General features: G+C 37.2%; 1 protein-coding gene across 9 annotated transcripts in view; it reads left to right on the top strand.

Annotated features, from left to right (window-relative positions):
• LOC123554765 (uncharacterized) overlaps window positions 1-19,677 on the top strand; it is a 39,815-nt gene that overhangs the window by 19,699 nt on the left and 439 nt on the right. For 8 of the 9 annotated variants that reach the window (XM_053547764.1, XM_053547763.1, XM_053547770.1 and 5 more), the window contains 10 exons: window positions 31-163; window positions 600-719; window positions 1,210-1,426; window positions 4,341-4,678; window positions 5,041-5,295; window positions 5,462-5,599; window positions 8,851-9,064; window positions 9,590-9,931; window positions 11,021-11,149; window positions 11,728-12,135. In XM_053547764.1, coding sequence (XP_053403739.1) covers window positions 31-163; window positions 600-719; window positions 1,210-1,426; window positions 4,341-4,678; window positions 5,041-5,295; window positions 5,462-5,599; window positions 8,851-9,064; window positions 9,590-9,931; window positions 11,021-11,149; window positions 11,728-12,053 — 2,212 coding nt within the window. In that variant the 3' untranslated portion in view covers window positions 12,054-12,135. The remainder of the gene's footprint in view (window positions 1-30; window positions 164-599; window positions 720-1,209; window positions 1,427-4,340; window positions 4,679-5,040; window positions 5,296-5,461; window positions 5,600-8,850; window positions 9,065-9,589; window positions 9,932-11,020; window positions 11,150-11,727; window positions 12,136-19,677) is intronic. The other variant, XM_053547771.1, reaches the window with a different exon arrangement.

Here is a 19,677-nt window from a genome sequence, read left to right as displayed (position 1 = left end):
CTAGCATGCCCATATTCCTTTTATTTATAGAGTAAACAGTGAACTTGTCCCGATTATCGGAAGCATTATCTCCATTATAATTGGCACAGTGTCGCCCAGAAAAGCATCGTTGTTTCAAAAAATGAACGCTGTCCAGATGTGGCGTGCGGGCTCCAAAAGTTCGGTATGAAAATGTTTATTTACAGTTACTTTGGTGCTCTTGTAGACAAAGCAGTTTAATTAGTCTCTCTGTTTTGAAATAAATGAGCCACACCATGAGAAAACCAACATAGTGCGTTTGCGACTAGCATGGATCCAGACCAGCCTGCGCAGTCTGGTCAGTATCCATGCTGTTAGCATTCAAAGCCTATTGCAATCAGAGAAACCGTTAGTGAACAGCATTGATCCAGACCAGTCTTCGCAGAAGCGCAGGCTGGTCTGGCTCCATGCAGGTCACAAATGCACTGTGTTAGTTTTCTAATGGCCCAGCTCAAATATGTTTATAAGCCAACTTCAATTGTAAAATTATAGTGCTATTTCAACAGTGTATATGTTTGTGTAATTCTGTAACATAACATGGATATACGCGTAGAATTTACTTTTTCACATGCTTATTTCAGTTATTTCAGAACTTTAAGCGTCTGGGGTTCTCTGTCAGCGAAAAGACATTGCTATCTAGCCTCGATGTATTGCGAAGATCTTTCGATACAAAGCTTTTAATATGGAAAGCTGAGTTACAGGTACATAATGGCCAATAATTATTGTAAAGCGCCCAAGCTCTTTTTGTATTATGTTTTATGTGCCAAGAGATTTTCAGTTGCTTTAGCCAAACAGTTTACTTATTAATCATTACTAGGAAGAACCAGTGCAAGCCTCTATAAGAAATTGTGAACTCTATCACAGAAAGGGGAATGTACGACAGAAGGGCTTGAACCACGACCCCAACCAAGAAGAGACTGCAGTTATTTAAGTCTGTAAATAAACGATAAAACACAGACATATACCATTTCAAATTTAATTTGCTTGTAAGTCATGAAGTATTAAAACCTAAGTAAAAAACATGGACACTCCCAATGAAGACTCTCATAAAATTATGCCATGAATGAATTGCAAGTAACTTGTTTATGCATACAGCATCCATTTATAGAAATTGTCACTTTGACAGAAACATATTGTTATCATTAATATTTCATTGTTATAAAACATGTTTTTATAACAAACTACTTCTAGGACTATATTTCTCCGCCTGGAGTTCAAGCAGCGTCATCTGTTCAAGAACTTCATACTGTACATTCTTCTACTGAGATTCTGGAATCTGAAACCAGAAATGCTTCTTCGACATCTGATGCGGAAAGTGATAAAGAGCAGGAAGATGTAAGGGAAGAAGATGAAGAAAGAGACAAAGCTGATAAGACTATCCAATACAGTGCCACTATTGTCCCAAGAGGTAGGCTTCTTTCCAATTATCACTCTAGTTATATGTATTAAAACTGTTAATACAAGTTTTCGCTACAGTTACACATTATGTATCGGCAACATGATGGAGCCTTACACAGACAACTTGGCAAATGAACCTCCCTTAATGGCCCCCTTAAAGTAAAAAGCCACAAAGTGCTCATAATTAAAGAGGGCTAGGGTACCTTTTTGCATTAAAGGGGCGCAAATTACTATGCATAGCTTTGTCGAATGTAGGACTGATAATACCTAAGAATGGGCCCTCAAAGTTATCTTAAATACTTACAGTTGCAGGGAAATAGCAGTCCAGCCGTCTACTTACACAGGTTTTCAGAAATCTGCAATTTTATCGGTAGCTACCAATATTTTTGTATGGTAGCCCGAACAGTTTATTTTGCAATGACCATTTCGGTTTATTTACAAAGTGCATCTATACTACAGTTGGATGGAATGATTAAATTAATATAGGGTTTCATAATTTTAGCCATTAGCACATTGTTATTAATTTTGTTCTCTTAAATAGCAATTATCATTACTCATTAACATTTACATGTATTTGAACTGATAAATCTTCTCCTGATATAAAAGGATTGCCAATCAATTTTTAGCTTGACTATTCATAGAATAGAAGAGCTATTGGACTTGCCCCTGCGTCGGCAGCCACGTCCGCGTCCCAATTTGGTTAAGGTTTTGTATGTAAGCTGGTATCTCAGTAACCACTTATGGGAATGGATTGAAACTTCACACACTTATCTACTGTGATAAACTGACTTACATTGCACAGGTTCCATAACTCTGTTTTGCTTTTTTACAAAATTATGCCCCTTTTTCGACTAAGGTTGATCTGACATGCACAAAGCAGGTTCCATAACTCTATTCGTTTTTTGTTGTTTTTTTTGTTGTTTTTTTTTCAAAATTATGCCCCTTTTTCGACTTAGCAGTTTTTTGGATAAGTTTTTGTGTGTAAGCTGGTATCTCAGTATCCACTAATGGGAAAGGATTGAACTTCGTTTTTGGTACGTGACATTCCCTGTTTGATATTTGTCTTTGTTTTTTTTTTTCACACACTTGTTCTTGTTCACTGTCATGATATGACATGCAGTGTAAAAGTTCAATTTTACAAAATTATGCCCCTTTTTCAACTTAGGAGTTTTTGGTTAAATTCATGAGCTGATAAGCACTATGCAGGTTCCATAACCCTGTTTTGCTTTTTTAAAAAATTATGCCCCTTTTTCCACTTTTGTTTTCATTTAATTGACAAGGCTGTTGAATAGTTGAGCGTTGCTGTCCTCCGACAGCTCTTGCTATAAACTTGTAAATTCCTTAGAACATCATGAATTGTAATTTAACTCAAAATTGTTTAAAGTTGACATAATAATTCTGTCTGATTCTAAACATCTTATAATGTCTACTTTAATAAAAGGAGCAGAACGGCGTACATAACGTCTCTCAGTTTCTTGGCGCTGTGTATTCACTTATCCGAATTTATGTTTGTCCGAAATTCTCTATACTTTCTGATATGAACTCGCCAATTTTTGCTAAGTCATGGTCGATTTTTTGCATGTTAGGCAAGTACATAAACTCAATGTAAGCACTAAACTGCCTCAGAATCAAATGTCTCTCGATAAATATTGAGGTCAGTGGAATCAAAAGTACACTTTGGTAGGTAGCGGTAAAATGACGTAATTTTAAGACTGGTTTGCATATTGTTTTGAACAATACCGATCAGCGACTTTGATGTTATTGGATCAGTCTAAAATTTTGTGTGCACGTGTTTTTGTAAACATTTGCCTGCGGGTACGATTACACGGTTAATTGTTTGCCGATTATGACAATAGGTGGTAAGATAATTAAAGCCTCGTGCATGTATCTCTCGATAAACAAGGGGACAACTATCAAAATTACGTTTGAAGACTAAATTATTGATTTCCGGGCACGCTCTGAAAAAAAATAGTAGCCCGACAGAATTTTCTGGAAGCCCCCGAGCTCCGGACATGGGATTTCTGAAACCCTGTCACATGTCAATTTTGATACGAAAAGCAAGAAAAAAATCAACTGATTTTTAGCTCACCTGAGCAAAAAGTGCTCAAGGTGAGCTTTTGTGATTGCCTTGTGTTCGTCATCATCCATTGTCAACAATTTGACTGTGAATGCTCTAGCAGTCACAATTTTGGCCCAATCTTTATGAAACTTGGTCAGAACGTTACACTCTGTATTGGGTCATATGGGGTCAAAAACTAGGTCACCAGGTCAGATCAAAGGAGAAGCTTATTAACACTCTAGAGGTCACATTTATGACTTTCTTCATGAAACTTGGTCAGACTGTTAATCTTGATGATCTTAAGGTCAAGTTCAAATCAGGGTCAGGTGGGAAACTAGGTGACCAAGTCAAATTGAAGGAAAAACTAGATAAGTTTAGAGGCCACTTTTATGACCATATCTCTATGAAACTTGGTCAGAATGTTAATCTTGATGATCTTTAGGTTAAGATCAAATCTGGGTCATGTGGGGTCGAAAACTAGGTCACCAGGTCAAAAATCACAGGAAGAGCTTGTTAACACTCTACAGACCACATTTATGACTGCATCTTCATGTAACTTGGTCAGAATGTTAACCTTGATGATCTTTAGACCTGTCAGTTTGAATCTGGGTCATGTGGGGTCAAAATAGTTTGAACGCTAGAATAACACTCAAATAAAACCCTAGAAGTCACATTTTCTTCATAAAACTTTGTCAAAATGTTTGTCTCTATGAAATCACAGCCACCTTAGATTCAAACTTATCAGGGGTTAGAATTAGGTCAGGTGAGCGATACAGGGCCCTGAATTCAGGGCCCTCTTGTTTTTATTTTTATTTGAAATAATTAGCACCAAAAGCATTATGTTGATGCTGTTGAATGATTTCAGGTTATACAATATGTTTGGACAACGTTGGAGAACAGGTGACAGCCAGGCACCACACAAGAAACCAGGGAAACAAAGACAAAAGCCGGGCGCTTGCATATGTAGCTAAAAACAGAATACAAACTACACATTTTGATGACGAGGAAAGCGTCGCAGCTTCAGAAATACCAACTGAGAGTTTCTTTGTGACCAACGCTGAAGCAGGACTAGTAAGGGAGGAGATGGTTTTAATGGTGCAACGAATAATTACAGAGTACCTGTCACTTTTTCAGCCTCTTAAAGATTCCGTTTTGGAAAGCAGACACATGTATGAGACAGAGAGTGCAGGAAAAAGTGAACTGGTAATTCAGTCTTTAATTTTATAGAAATTAAAGTGTTGTTGATTTTTTTGTTTAAACTTCACAGTTACAGTGTCTCCTAAAATAAACCTGTCACACTTGTAAGCTTGATATGCACTGTGTATGAAGTATGAAATTTCTGCTTTAGTCAGTTGATAGTATTTCAATCATATTCTAGTGTCTGCATATTGTTGTTATGACTTATGTGGACACATCGCATGGGATAAAGAGTGTCAATAGATGCCGTCTTTCAAAATTCATATAACATATACCTTGAAGCAAGTGTCTTTGTAACACAGAAATTGAACCTTTGCTTTTAACCATTACGGTTACAGATCCATTTTGTAAGTTTCGATTCTTTTTAGTTTAACATAGGTGTAATCAACGAAAACCCATCAACATGTGATGGCGTAATAAACATTATGGAACAACTTCACAAGTATGTGCCAGTAAAGGCAGACGGCAGTCCATTCAGAATTTTAACATGGGGCGATGGACTATCCTGTGAAAGGCACGTTGATGCACAAAATGCAAGAGCAAATGGTGCTGACCTATTTGCAAAGCTGCAAGGCCTAGAACCGGCTGCCCAAGAGTTCCACAAGAGAATGATTCTCATGCAGGTAAATTACATTTAATAAAGCAAACATACCAAAGAAATTGTGCTTTATATAAATAGCCAATGTAAATTAACTTTGCATGAAGAAAGTAATCCTATTAATTGAATATTAATTTTTGTATAGAAATTTGGTCTGCCTAGCTTCCTACCTGTAAATATATCAATTTCAGGACACGATGGATAAGTTATATTCTGGGAAGAGTGCATCTGAGAAAGGAACACTAAGTCAGTTAAAAAATTTGTTTAACCAACGTTCTGTGAAGAGGAATGTGTCAGAATCCTTTGACAACGTGTCCGATTTTTTGAAGGTAATGCATGCAACTAAAAGCTGATTTAGAATGTTACTAAATATACTTTTATAAAGGAATAAGTTGTAGCAATACTGAAGAAGAGCAGAAGTGTGTTTTTAGCTCGACTATTCAAAGAATAGACGAGCTATAGGACTTGCCTGTGCGTCACGTCGTGGGTTCCGATTGGGTTAAGTTTTTGTATGTAAGCTGGTATCTCAGTAACCACATGTGGGAATGGATTGAAACTTCACACACTTATTCACTTTGATAAACCGACTTACATTGCACAGGTTACATAACTCTGTTTTTACAAAACTATGCCCCTTTTTAGACATAGAAATTTTTGGTAAATGTTTTGTTTGTAAGCTGATATCTCAGTACCAACTAATGGGAATGGATTGAAACTTCACACACTTGTTCACTGTCATCATCAGACATGCACTAAGCAGGTCCCATAACTCTACTTTTTTTTCAAAATTATACCCCTTTTTCGACTAACCAGTATTTAGTTAAGTTTTTGTATGTCAGCTGGTATCTCACTATTCACTAATGGGAATGGATTGAAACTTCACACACTTGTTCACTGTCATGATCTGACATGCACTGTGCTGGTCTCATAACTCTACTTCAAAATTATGCCGTTTTTTTGACTAAGCAGTTTTTGGTTAAGTTTTTGTATGTAAGCTGGTATCTCAGTATCGACTAATGGGAAAGGATTGAAACTTCACATACTTTCACTGTCATGATATGACATGCAGTGCAAAGGTTCAATAACTCTGCTTTGCATTTTTACAAAATTATGCTGCTTTCTCAACTTAGTGGTTTTTTGGTTAAATCCTTATATGTAAGCTGGTATCTCAGTACCCACTAATGGGAATGGATTGAAACTTCACACACTTGTCCACTGTCATGAGCTGATAAGCACTGTGCAGGTTCTATAACCATGTTTCCAATTTTTAGCCCACCATCATCAGATGGTGGGCTATTCAAATCACTCTGCGTCCGTGGTCCGACGTCCGTCCTTCCGTTAACAATTTCTCGTTATCGCATCTCCTCAGAAACTACTGGGGGGATTTTGACCAAACTTTGTCAGAATGATGTATTGGTACCCTAGTTGTGTCCCCCTGAAAATCAGACTGGTTCAACAATTTATGAGTGAGTTATGGCCCTTTGTTTATTTCTATATTTTACATAGATTTATATAGGGAAAAACTTTGAAAACCTTCTTCTCCAAAACCACAGAGCCTAGGGCTTTGATATTTGGTTTGAAGCATCATCTAGTGGTCCTCTACCAAAAGTATTCAAATTATTTCTCTGGGGTCAAATATCGCCCCGCCCTGGGGGTCACATGGTTTATATAGACTTATATAGGGAAAAACTTTGAATAACCTCTTATCCAAAACCACAGGGCCTAGGGCTTTGATATTTTGTATGTGACATCATCTAGTGGTCTTCAACTAAGATTGTTCAAATTACACCCCTAGGGTCAAATATGGCCCCGCCCTGGGGGTCATATGGTTTACATAGACTTATATAGGGAAAAACTTTGAAAATCTTCTTGTCCAAACCACAAAGCCTAGGGCTTTGATACTTGTAATGTAGCATCATCTAGTGGTTCTCTACCAAGTTTGTTTGCCCCTAGGGTCAAAAATGGCCCCGCCACGGGTGTCACATGGTTCATATAGACTTATATAGGGAAAAGCTTTTAAAATGTTCTTGTCAATAACTAAAACATTCAAATTTGGACCACATGTATATTTTTAAGTGGCAAGATGAACCTTGACATGAGTTGACCTTGATTTTGACCTAGTGACCTACTTTCACATTTCTGTAGCTACAGCCTTCAAATTTGGACCACATGTATATTTTTGAGTGGCAAGATGAACCTTGACATGAGTTGACCTTGATTTTGACCTAGTGATCTACTTTCACATTTTTGAAGGTACAGGCATCAAATTTGGACCATATGCATAGTTCCGTGTTTCAAAATTAAATTTGACATTGATTTTGACCTAGTGACCTACTTTTACATTTCTCGAGCTACAGCCTTCAAATTTGGACCACATGCATAGTTTTGTGTACTGAAAAAAACTTTGACCTTCACATTGACCTAGTGACCTACTTTCACATTTTTGAAGGTACAGGCTTTGAATTTGGACCACATGCATAGATTTGTGTTCTGAAGTGTAATTTGACCTTGATTTTGGCTTAGTGACCTTCTTTCACATTTCTCAAGCTACAGCCTTCAAATTTGGACCACTTGCATAGTTTTGTGTACTGAAATGAACTTTGACCTTTACATTGACCTAGTGACCTACTTTCACATTTTTAAGGTAAGGCTTCAAATTTGGACCACATGCATAGTTTTGTATTCCAAAAAAAAAATTTGACTTTGATTTTGACCTAGAGACCTACTTTTACATTTTTCAAGCTACAGCCTTCAAATTTGGACCACATGCATAGTTTTGTATACCGAAACAAACTTTGACCTTTACATTGACCTAGTGACCTACTTTCACATTTTTGAAGGTACAGGCTTCAAATTTGGACCACATGCATAGTTTTTATTCCAAAATAAAATTTGACCTTGATTTTGACCTAGTGACCTACTTTTACATTTCTCAAGCTACAGCCTTCAAATTTAGACCACTCGCATAGTTTTGTGTACCGAAACAAACTTTGACCTTAAGATTGACCTAGTGACCTACTTTCACATATCTGTAGCTACAGGCTTCAAATTTAGACCACATACGTAGGATTGTGTACCGAAACAAACTTTGACCTTGACATTGACCTAGTGACCTACTTTCACATTTCTCAAGCTACAGCTTTCGAATTTGGACCACATGCACAGTGTTGTGTACGGAAATGAAATTTGACCTTGAGCTGGTCAAGTCTAGAAATTTGGAACACTCAAAAATGGCACATTGGTGGGCGCCAAGATCACTCTGTGATCTCTTGTTACAAAATTATGCCTCTTTTTCGACTTCCGAATTCATTCAATTGACAAGGCTGTTAAATAGTCAACTGTTGCTGTCCTCCGACAGCTCTTGTTCTATTAGGATTAACCACAACAATTAGAAGAAACATATACTAACTTGAAGACTGCAAATCGGATCATTATAAAACTGTAAAACATTTACATTTCTTCTTATCAGTTATTATTAATTGCGAAAGTAATCAAAATGAAGTGTATGCATTCTTCTTATTAAGTACATCCAGTAACAGATTTTGTCAGACATTACGAGAAAATTTAATTTTGTTTTCAGTTTGTCACAGAAGGGTATGTAGTGTTGTTTGCCTTGGACATGATGGATCTTGATGGTATCAGCCATGTTCCTGCTGACTTAGATTATAATACTTTGGAAAATGAGCTACAAAGGATAACTCAGGTGATTGTAAACACAGTCTGGAACAATATATCAAAAGTTCCAGTCGAAGAGACAGACGCTGATGACTGCGAGTACTGCATATGTAAAGAAGGTAAGTTTGCCTAAGAATGCTACAGTTGTCTGCGAAAAATATGCCTGAATAGTTTTAGTATGAATCATTTTATGACCATAAAAAAAGAATGTTTTTCATTATGGTTAACATTTACGCCAGAGTTTTTCAAAATCCCTTTATGGATGACAGAGGTATGGACTGGACATGAAAGAGTCCCTATTACGATTTGACCTCTAAGTGTGACCTTGACCTTGGAGCTAGGGGTCTGTGTCTTGGACATTACATGCCATCTCATTATGGTGAACATTTATGCCATGTTATTTCAGAAACCCATAATGGATGGCAGAGTTACAGCCTGGACAAGAATTTACACTGACACACGAACGGACAGTGCGATTTTAATATACCCACCTCCGTAGGCATAAAATATAGATTATCAATAATCCCTTTGATAGCATTATATGTTTCGAAATATTACCTGTATGGGATATGTCAAAATAATTTACAACAAGTACATAGAAAGTAAATCTAATAAGTTTTGACCTCTGTTAACTATTTTTTCAGAAATAGACGATTGTACATTGATAGAATGTGAAAACGAATCTTGTGAATTTGGACAATGGTTCCATTTGGATTGTAAAGGTCTTGATGAAGATGATCTACCCGAGACATGGTATTGTTGCCACGAGTGTGAGCTCTGTGCAGATAAAGCTGCTGAAGACATTGATGGGAAGTTTGAGTACGTAAAGACTGTAATCTGGCGGGGACTTTCTGACATGATACGGCGTGATGCCGTTCGAAAGAACAATGGGCCAATGATGGCATTGTACTGGAAGGTTGACATGTTAGAATTCGCTAGGTACAACCACACTCAGGACCTGATACTGGCCCATAGGCTTATAGCCAGTAAGTGTAACTTATTGAATTGTAATGCATTAATTACATCTTTAGTCGAATTGCATAGCTTGTTTTAATAGCTGGTATGAGTAAGTAAGTAAGCAAGTAAATTCTGTTAAACGCGCATTGTGTTGTGTACATTTACAATTAGAAATTTCATTGGATGCATTGGGCCTATAAGTTACTTAAGACAATAAAAACAGTTTTCAATATCAAGTATTTACAATCACAATGAATTTAATTAATGATGTGTAAGTAAGCACTACATAGTTATAATGTCTCCCACACCATTGCATGGTGGGAGACATATTGATTTACTCCTGTGTGTCCGAATTTGTGTGCGTCCGTTGGTCCATCTGTCACAAATCTTGTCCGCAAGTCAAACATTTCTCATGCGATCTTCACCAAACTTAAACAAAATGTGTTTGCCAATAAGTCCTTGGCCAGGTTCGATAACTAGCCAAATTGACCCGTGCTCTTTGGAATTATGGCCCTTGAAACGTTTTTTTTTTTTAATAATCAAAGCACTGAAAGTGTGATGGGTTATATCAAAGAACTGAAAGAGTGATTTTGTTGTATGAAAGCACTGAAAGTCTGCTTGGGTTGTTTTTGATAATCAAAGCATTGAAAGTCTGCTTGGGTTGTTTTTGATAATCAAAGCATTGAAAGTCTGCTTGGGTTTTTTTTGATAATCAAAGCATTGAAAGTCTGATTGGGAATTAAGAATATTGTAGGGAGTAAGGTTTACGCTTGAACATTTGTCATACGATTGTATACTACTATCCAGTTGATTAGGCAATTGTGGGAGACATGCGCTTTTCTCAAAAGCAGTTCTAGTTTCTATCAAAAGTATCTAATCTGTCCTAGTTCAGTGATTTGGATATTCAGACAATTGTAAACAAATATTGAATATTTATGATTGCGTAAATTACATAACGATCTTTCTTTTTTGTTATTTTCTATATTTCAGTAAAGATACCTTCTAATACGATACATCTATATGTTGCCTGTTTCAAAAATACATGTACAACACATTTGCAAAATAAGAATATCGAAATTTTTGGAGCAAGGTTACAAATACATTCATGTTAACTGCAGGTTTGAGTGGTTTCTTACCAGAACGCTTACGTCAGGACCTGCTTTGGAACAGAACTGTCAATCTTCATGGAGGGAGGGGAAATAATGAAGAGGCAGATCTCGTAAATGAATTTCTCAACATTGAGAAAGGTAACACTTTTTATGTGCAAGAAAATGTTACATTTAGTACCAAATTAATTGTTTACAATGTTTTACATACATGCAGTACAGGACAGAAATTATGCTGTGAAACATATTTTGGTAAGTACTGTGAAATCCTTTAATTTTGTGGGCATAAAATTTCGTGGTTTTGGTCAAAAAGGCAATTTCATGGGGATGTGAATTCGTTGATTTCAACTTTTGAACATAAAGTGAATGGTAATTTTACTTGTTCGTTGGGATTTAATTTCACGGATTGACTCAACCAGGAAATCCATGAAAATTAATCCCCCACGAATATTAATGATTTCACAGTATCAGAATGTTGCACTACCTGTGATCAAAATTGGAAGAATGATATTTTGGCCATCCTGCTGAAACTGTTTCATCAAAACATTAAACAGAAAAGGTGAGAAATGAAAGTAGGATGAATTCTTGTCAAATGATAACAATAAATACAAAAGTTTGTTTCATTTATAAAACCCACAAAAGCCATTAAGTTCTACCAAAAGGTAAGAACGCCTAAAATGAAATATTAGCGTACAAATTATATACCTTTGTTATTTTAGAAAGTCCTACAACTCAGCTGACCCTGGAACGCCACAGAAAACTTATGGGGGGATTGGGGTCAGTCATTGATGGGGTATACAGACAACTGACCAATGTTGTAAAAAAGCCAGGAAAGGATACTACTCCAAAAAGAATCGAAGACATCCAGCTTTTTGTTGAGTTTCTAAGGGATGAAGAGCTTACACTGGAGAAAAAGGGGCGAAGTTTCAAATCGTTTCCCAAGACAAGAAACGTTTTGAACGTGGACATAACAAAATTGTGCAAGAAAATAAAATTGTTTTCTGAAAAGCTTGACAGAGCAAAACGTGTAGCTCAAATTCATTGACATGGTGCTTCGAAGATCTCTGTTTGATCCGTGGCCTAGGTCTGTCAGTGTTACTGTTCTAAAGGAATGAGATTCTGTGACTGTAAGTGCAGAAAAGTTTTAAGAAATAACTTGAGTCATTCCTAAGCTTTGGTCGGTGAAAGAAAAGATAGTCTCAGTACTATTTAGCTCACATGAGCACTGAGTGCAAAAGTTCAACTTTTGTGACCTGTCATTGTCCGACGTCATGTGGTGTGAGTCGTCAGTCAACATATTCCTTGTTAACCCTAGAGGCTGCAGATATGACTCAGTCTTTATGAAATATAGTCAGAATTTTTGTCTAAACTTGGTCAGAATGTTAATCTTTATGATCTTTAGGACAATTTTGAATCTGGGTTATGTGAGGTCAAAAACTAGGTCACCTGGTCAAATAAAGGAAAAGCTTATTAACACTATAGAGGCCACATTTATGACCTAATGTTTAAGAAACTTGTCATGATGATCAATAGGCTAAGTTAGAAAGTGGGTCATGTGGGATCAAAAACTAGGTCAGTAGGCCAAATCAAAGGAAAATCTTCTTATCACTCTAGAGACCACATTTTAAATATGAAACTCATGAGAATTGGTCAGAATAATTGTCTTGATGACTTATAGATCAAGCTCAAATCTAGGTCATGTGGGGTCAAAAACTAGGTCGCCCAGTCAGATCAAAGGAAAAGTTTGTTAACACTCTACAAAGGGCACATTTTTGACACAATCTTAAAGAAAATTTGGCAAGAATATTTATCTTGATGATCTTTAGGCCAAGCTTAAATCTGGGTCATGTGGGGTCAAAAACTATGTGACTAGGCCAGATCAAAGGAAATTCTTATTAACACTCTAGAGACCACATTTTAAGTTTGAAAACTCGTGATAATTGGTTAGAATGTTTCTCTGTGAAATCTAGGTCAAGTTTGAATATGGGTCATTTGGGGTCAAAAACTAGTTCACCTGTTCAAATCAATGAAAAACTGAGTGTGCTATAGAGGCTGCATTTTTAGCTCACCTGAGCCAAAGGCTCATGGTGAGCTTTTGTAACCGCTCAATGTCCGTCGTCAGTCGTGCGTCGTCCGTAGTCAGTCGTGCGTCCGTCAACATTTTCTAAAAAATTCTTCTTCTTGAAAACCACTGGGTAGAATTACGCCAAACTTCACAGGGATGATCCTTGGATGGATGGTCCCCTTTCAAAATTATTCAAAGAATATAATTCCATGCAGAACTCTGGTTGCCATGGCAACCGAAAGGAAAAACTTTAAAAATCTTCTTGTCCAAAACCACAAGGCGTAGAGCCTTGATATTTAGCATGTGACATCACTTTATGGTCCTCTGTCAAGATTGTTCAGATTATGCCCCTGGGGTGAAAAGAGGCCCCGCCTCGGGGGGTCACAAGTTTTACGTAGACTTATATAGTAAAAACTTTAAAAATCTTCTTGTCTAAAACCACATGACCTAGGCCTTTGAGATTTTGTATGTAGCATTGCCTCGTGGTCCTCTACCAGAATTGTTCAAATTATGCCCCTGGGGTAAAAAGGCCCCCGCCCCGGGGGTCACAAGTTTTACATAGACGTATAGTAAAAATTTTGAAAATCTTCTTGTCTAAAACCACATGACCTAGGCCTTTGATATTTTGTATGTAGCATTGCCTCGTGGTCCTCTACCAAAATTATTCAGATTATGCCCCTGGGATGAAAAGAGGCCCTGCTCGCGAACCACTTCACCCAGGACCTTCAAACTTCACATGTTGATAGTACTTAACAAGTACACCACCTCTATTGACCTTGGGGTCACCAGGTCAAAGGTCAAGGTCACAGGGGCAAACGTTATTCTTTTGCATGAAGGCACTATTCGCGAACCACTTCACCCAGGACCTTCAAACTTCACATGCTGATAGTACTTAACGAGTACACCACCCCTACTGGCTTTGGAGTCACCAGGTCAAAGGTCAAGGTCACAGGGGCCAACCTTAACTTTTTGCATGAAGGCACTTTACACGCGAACCACTGCACCCAGGTCCTTCAAACTTCACATGCTGATAGTACTTAACGAGTACACCACCCCTACTGACTTTGGGGTCACCAGGTCAAAGGTCACGGTCACAGGGGCCAACGTTAACTTTTTGCATGAAGGCACTTTAATCGCGAACCACTTCACCCAGGACCTTCAAACTTCACTTGCTGATAGTACTTAACGAGTACACCACCCCTACTGACTTTGGGGTCACCAGGTCAAAGGTCAAGGTGCTGCGGGGGGCATTTGTCACCATTATTGACAGCTGTTGTTTTTTGCTCCAATCTTCTCAAAACTTGTCAGAATGTTTGATTCATGAAATCTTTGACGAGTTCTAATCTGGGTTATGTGGGGTCAAAAACTAGGACACTAGCTAAAATCAAAGAAAATGCTTCTTTACACACTAGAGGCCATATTTTTGGTCCAATCTTAATGAAATGAACATTGTCTCAATGAAATCGCTAGATCAAACATGTTTACGCTGTTGGGGTGTGTTACTCAGGTGAGCTATTTTGGGCCTCCTGTTAATGTGTAATTTTGATGTTATGTCACCATCAAATAATGCAAGTCAGTGATTGCCAAATGTCTGCTGCTGTGTAGAGATTTTATTTGCATTTATCTCAAAATTACCTGAACTGATTTTTTAAAGTGGAAATTTATTTCCACAGAGTGTTCAGTCTACCTTTGCTTACATGTATTCCTGTGCATTTGAAGGTAATATTAATGTTTACAGAAAATAGTTGCTATGGGAACGCAATGGACAGATTCTAGCATTTTTAGTTCACCTGAGCATGAAGTGGTCAAGGTGAGCTATTGTGACTTCCTTTGTCCGGCATCTGTCGTTGTCTGTTGTGCATCAACATTTGCCTTGTTAACACTCCAAGAGGCCACAGTTGTGACCCAATCTTTATGAAACTTGGTCAGAATAATTGTCTTGATGATCTTTAGGTCAAGTTTGAAACTGGGTCATGTGGGTTCAAAAACTAGGTCAGTAGGCCAGATCAGAGGCATCTTGATAACATTCTTTGAGGTCACAGTTTAAGTTTGAAACTCATGAGAATTCGTCAGAATGTTTGTCTGTGTGGCTGTGTTTGTGTTGCTCAGACTGTGCTTGCGGGAAATCTACCCTAAAGTTTTCTTTCTTTCTTTTTCTCCATAAAATCCCGGATAAAAAAAAATGGGTAAGGTTGGGTCAAAAACTATGTCACTAGACCAAATTCTTGTTTACACTCTGGAGGCTACAATTTTGCTTCAGTCTTCACAAAACTTGGTCAGAATGTTTATCTCCCTGAAAACTGGGACGAGTTTCAAACTGGGCTATGTGGTATCAAAAACTGGGTCACTAGGTCAAACATGTTTACACTGTTATGGTGTGTTACTTAGGTGAGCGATCTAGGTAACATTAATTTATGCATGTTCATAAATGCTGTCGTGTCATCTTTATTACAAATTCGAGTTCAGTTAAATTCATTTACAGCTGTTATGTTTAAAGGAACTTTTTTCCATGTTCATTTTCATTTAGAGGAATTATTTGTTACATGCTTGATGAATAAAAAAAATGCAGAAAATTAACTGTTAATGTGTCTTTCGTAACATGTCCCTTTCTTCATGTTAGTATCACGCCACAGTAACTATTTATTAACCAGGTTTAAATTGGGGTATGTCGTTGGTCGGGCGGGCGGGCGGATGGGCGGCAGCGACGTCAAACTGGTGTTTCTGGTCAATAACTTTTGTTTAGGTAAAGATATTTGAATAAAACTTGGTATGTATGTAGCTTATATCAAGACAAAGGCTGGGATTGATTTTGGGGTTTCTGAGGTCAAGGTCACTGTTACTTAAAATAGAAAAAGGGTTTCCGGTCAATAACTTAACTTAGGAATGAGCTATCATGATGAAACTTGGTGTATAGAAAACTTATATAAAGTTGTAGCTTGGGATTGATTTTGTGGTTTCTGGGATCAAGGTCAAGGTCATTGTTACTAAAAATAGGGTTAGGTTAGGGTTAGGGTTGTGCTTTAAAGTGGTGCACTGTGATTCAGTATACTTTTTTATTCTTATGTTGTAGCTTGGGATTGATTTTGGGGTTTCTGGGATCAAGGTCAAGGTCATTGTTACTAAAAATAGGGTTAGGGTTAGGGTTGTGCTTTAAAGTTAGGGTTAGGGTTAGGGTTGTGCTTTAAAGTGGTGCACTGTGATTCAGTATACTTTTTTATTCTTATGAAAAGTGTTGAAAACCTGGTTTCGTGGCATTGCTGCGTTTCTTGTTTATGCTGTATGTGTTCCAAGCAATTGAGATTTAAAAATAAACCAATCAATACACACACAGCCTCATATGACTGAGGAAGAAATTTCACAGTGTAGTAAGAGGAAAACATGCTGACATACTTGGAATTTAAAGATCACACTACACTAAATAGTATTCCCTGTATATTCTATATAAAACTGACATTTTTAGCTTGACTATACGAAGTATATGGAGAGCCACCTACTCAACCAGGCGTCAGCGTCTTTCTGCGTCCCCACCTTGGTTATTTTTTTTTTTTTGCACTTGTGCACTTTCACTCTATCTTAATTATTATACCCCACCAAACGTGGGGGTGGGCTATATAGGAGTCGATTTTGACGCATCGCGTCCAGATATCTATATCTCAGTTACTACTAAATGGATTTGATTCAAACTTAAAATAGATGTTCCACCTTATTACCTACATCATGTGACACAAGGTGACATACTTGGAATTTAAAGATCACACTACACTAAATAGTATTCCCTGTATATTCTATATAAAACTGACATTTTTAGCTTGACTATACGAAGTATATGGAGAGCCACCTACTCAACCAGGCGTCAGCGTCTTTCTGCGTCCCCACCTTGGTTATTTTTTTTTTTTTGCACTTGTGCACTTTCACTCTATCTTAATTATTATACCCCACCAAACGTGGGGGTGGGCTATATAGGAGTCGATTTTGACGCATCGCGTCCAGATATCTATATCTCAGTTACTACTAAATGGATTTGATTCAAACTTAAAATAGATGTTCCACCTTATTACCTACATCATGTGACACAAGGTGCATAACTCTGACACCAATTTTTCATGAGATATGCCACCTTTTACTTAGAATTTAAGGTTTATTTTGATGCATTTCCACTATATCTTTAGTTATTATGATTCAAACTTAAAATAGATGTTCCACGTCATCTCCCATACCAAATAACACAAGGTGCATAACTCCCAATATTTTATGAATTATACCCCTTTTAGCTTAGAATTATACTTACTTAGTGTTTTGATATACTTTATCTTTATCTCTCTTTTAACTTAATATTTTTGACACACATTCAAACTGTTGTGCAATATCTTCATCCACCATTGGAGTCATTTAACACTCCAGTGACAGCTCCAGCTTCCTCAGATGTACCCAGTTTCACTATCCAGCATGGAAAGTCAAGTGCGCTGTCTCCTGTGACAGCTCTAGTTTAGTTCACCTGAGCACAAAGTGCTCAAGGTGAGGTATTGTGACACGGTCATTGTCCGGCGTGCATTGTCCATCAATATTTGCCCTGTGAACACTCTACAGAGGCCACAGTTGTGACCCAATCTTTATGAAACTATGTCAAAATGTTTGTCTTGATGATCTCTAGGTCAAGTTCGAATCTGGGTCATGTGAGGTCAAAAACTAGGTCTGTAGGCCAGATCAAAGAGGACTTGACCGTAGTGACTAGGCAAATGTGGTTTGCATTATGTGCAGTGTGATGCTGCATACTGCTTATACACTCTGGTGCCGGTGCTGGTGATGAAACCAGCACCAACCTGGCACCAGGAGTATCCCAGAAAGCCATGTAAAAGCCAAACCGGCCTGATACGAGCTCCAGCACCAGCACCAGAGAATATATAAGCAGAATGAAGCATCACACTGCACATAATGCAAACCAAACTTGTGTAGAATTTCACATCAGTTACTGCTGGAAGAAACCAGTCAGGGAAGATGTCTAACCAACAAGAGCGCATGTCCTCCATGGCTCACACTCAGCCAAAACATACTTGAAAGTTGACATATGTTTGAGATTCTCCTTTTTAGCAAGGGTCTCGTCGAGCCTCTTCCTTTAGTTAGGCTTAACCCGAAGACACTTTTAAAGCCGCCAAATTCACATGAAGAAAGTAGTCATTGGTTAACAAAAAGAAAGCAGTGGTAAGCATTTGCCATATCAACTGGAAAATGGATTTTAAGTGATATTTTACAAGAGAAATTCGCTGTAGATATATTGTAATTACAGCATTTAAGAAATGTCTTCCTATGCGAAAGCAACCTTCAACAAATGAAATCATGCCTGTCATGTGTAACAATGCTAGAATATTCGTGTAGAAGCCGCTTATCAATTATTCAAATGGAATTAGACTCTTTCTCTTGTTTATTTTACATATTAGCGACTGCAAGAACCCAAGCCAGGTATAAAATTAGTTAAAGATATCAGTCGCTGATTGACTGTATATATTGACGTAAACGTCGCATGGAGCTTCCTTTTATTTTTAGATCTTTTTTTGTGGGCAGCTACAGTAAATCTATATACATTAAGACGATGGAATTTCCAAAAACGTTAAGTAGGCATAGGAAATAGAGATCATTATAATAGCATCTTTACCAATACTACCTGTTCTGTACTAGAAAAGTGCTTCTGTTGTGACATTTTGATGCAAATAATTATAGTTATGTTAATATCAATAGCAGAAGTTTTAAAGTTTAAGCTGTAATCTGCAAAGAATGACAACTCTTGCCTTAAGGCCAGTACTTATAAGCAGAGATATCTATCAGTTTAGTTCCCTTGCAATTACAAAATTGCGTGGAAAATGAAAACGGTTTTAGACACATCATACCTTCTTGCATAACAAAAACATTTTAGATTTTATTCGTATTTCTTTGATTTACCCTGAATAACCTGCTTCCAATGTTTTTGTTAGCTTACTTCAAGTGAAAAATTAACTTTTAACAAGCCGTACCATTTTATAGTGCATATAATAGTTTTATTTGCATCAAAATTTAAAATCAATTTTGGTTATTTCAAGGACTTAGAAATCAGTGTATAGACTTTATTTACTGTATTTCTATCGTTGAAAATTTTAGGGTCTATCTCTACATTAAGAATTTTCTGTAAAAACCAAGTATGCATTGTTTTGCATTAATAAAGAAAGTAACACACAGTGCAGTTTCCTTAAACCAAAACAAGTTCAATGTGTTGGAAAAATAATTGATGAATACACAAACAACTTCACTATCTTTAAAACCCAAATTTGTTATACTTTATTACTAGGGAAGGCAACAGTTAACTGAGTACTCGCTCGATATTCCAATTGCCGATTGAAATTTAGTAATCCAATACTCAAAAAAATTAAATGAAAACAGAAGAAAAAAGGCCTAGAAACATGTCAGTTTTAACGCGGCAGTGTCTACTTGTCAATTTTTCTATCAATTACCCAGATTATACAAACTTGAAGATGTGAATTGATGCGCAGTGGTCATTAATGACCCCTGACAGGTAACAGGTGTTTGCAAAATCACGATTGCTGTAAATTGTAATTATGCCGCTTATTACAGTACC

Source organism: Mercenaria mercenaria, chromosome 7 (assembly GCF_021730395.1).
Source record: "Mercenaria mercenaria strain notata chromosome 7, MADL_Memer_1, whole genome shotgun sequence".
NCBI lineage: Eukaryota > Metazoa > Mollusca > Bivalvia > Venerida > Veneridae > Mercenaria > Mercenaria mercenaria.
The sequence above is the reverse complement of the archived record's forward strand: the minus strand, read 5'-3'. Positions and strand labels throughout refer to the sequence as shown.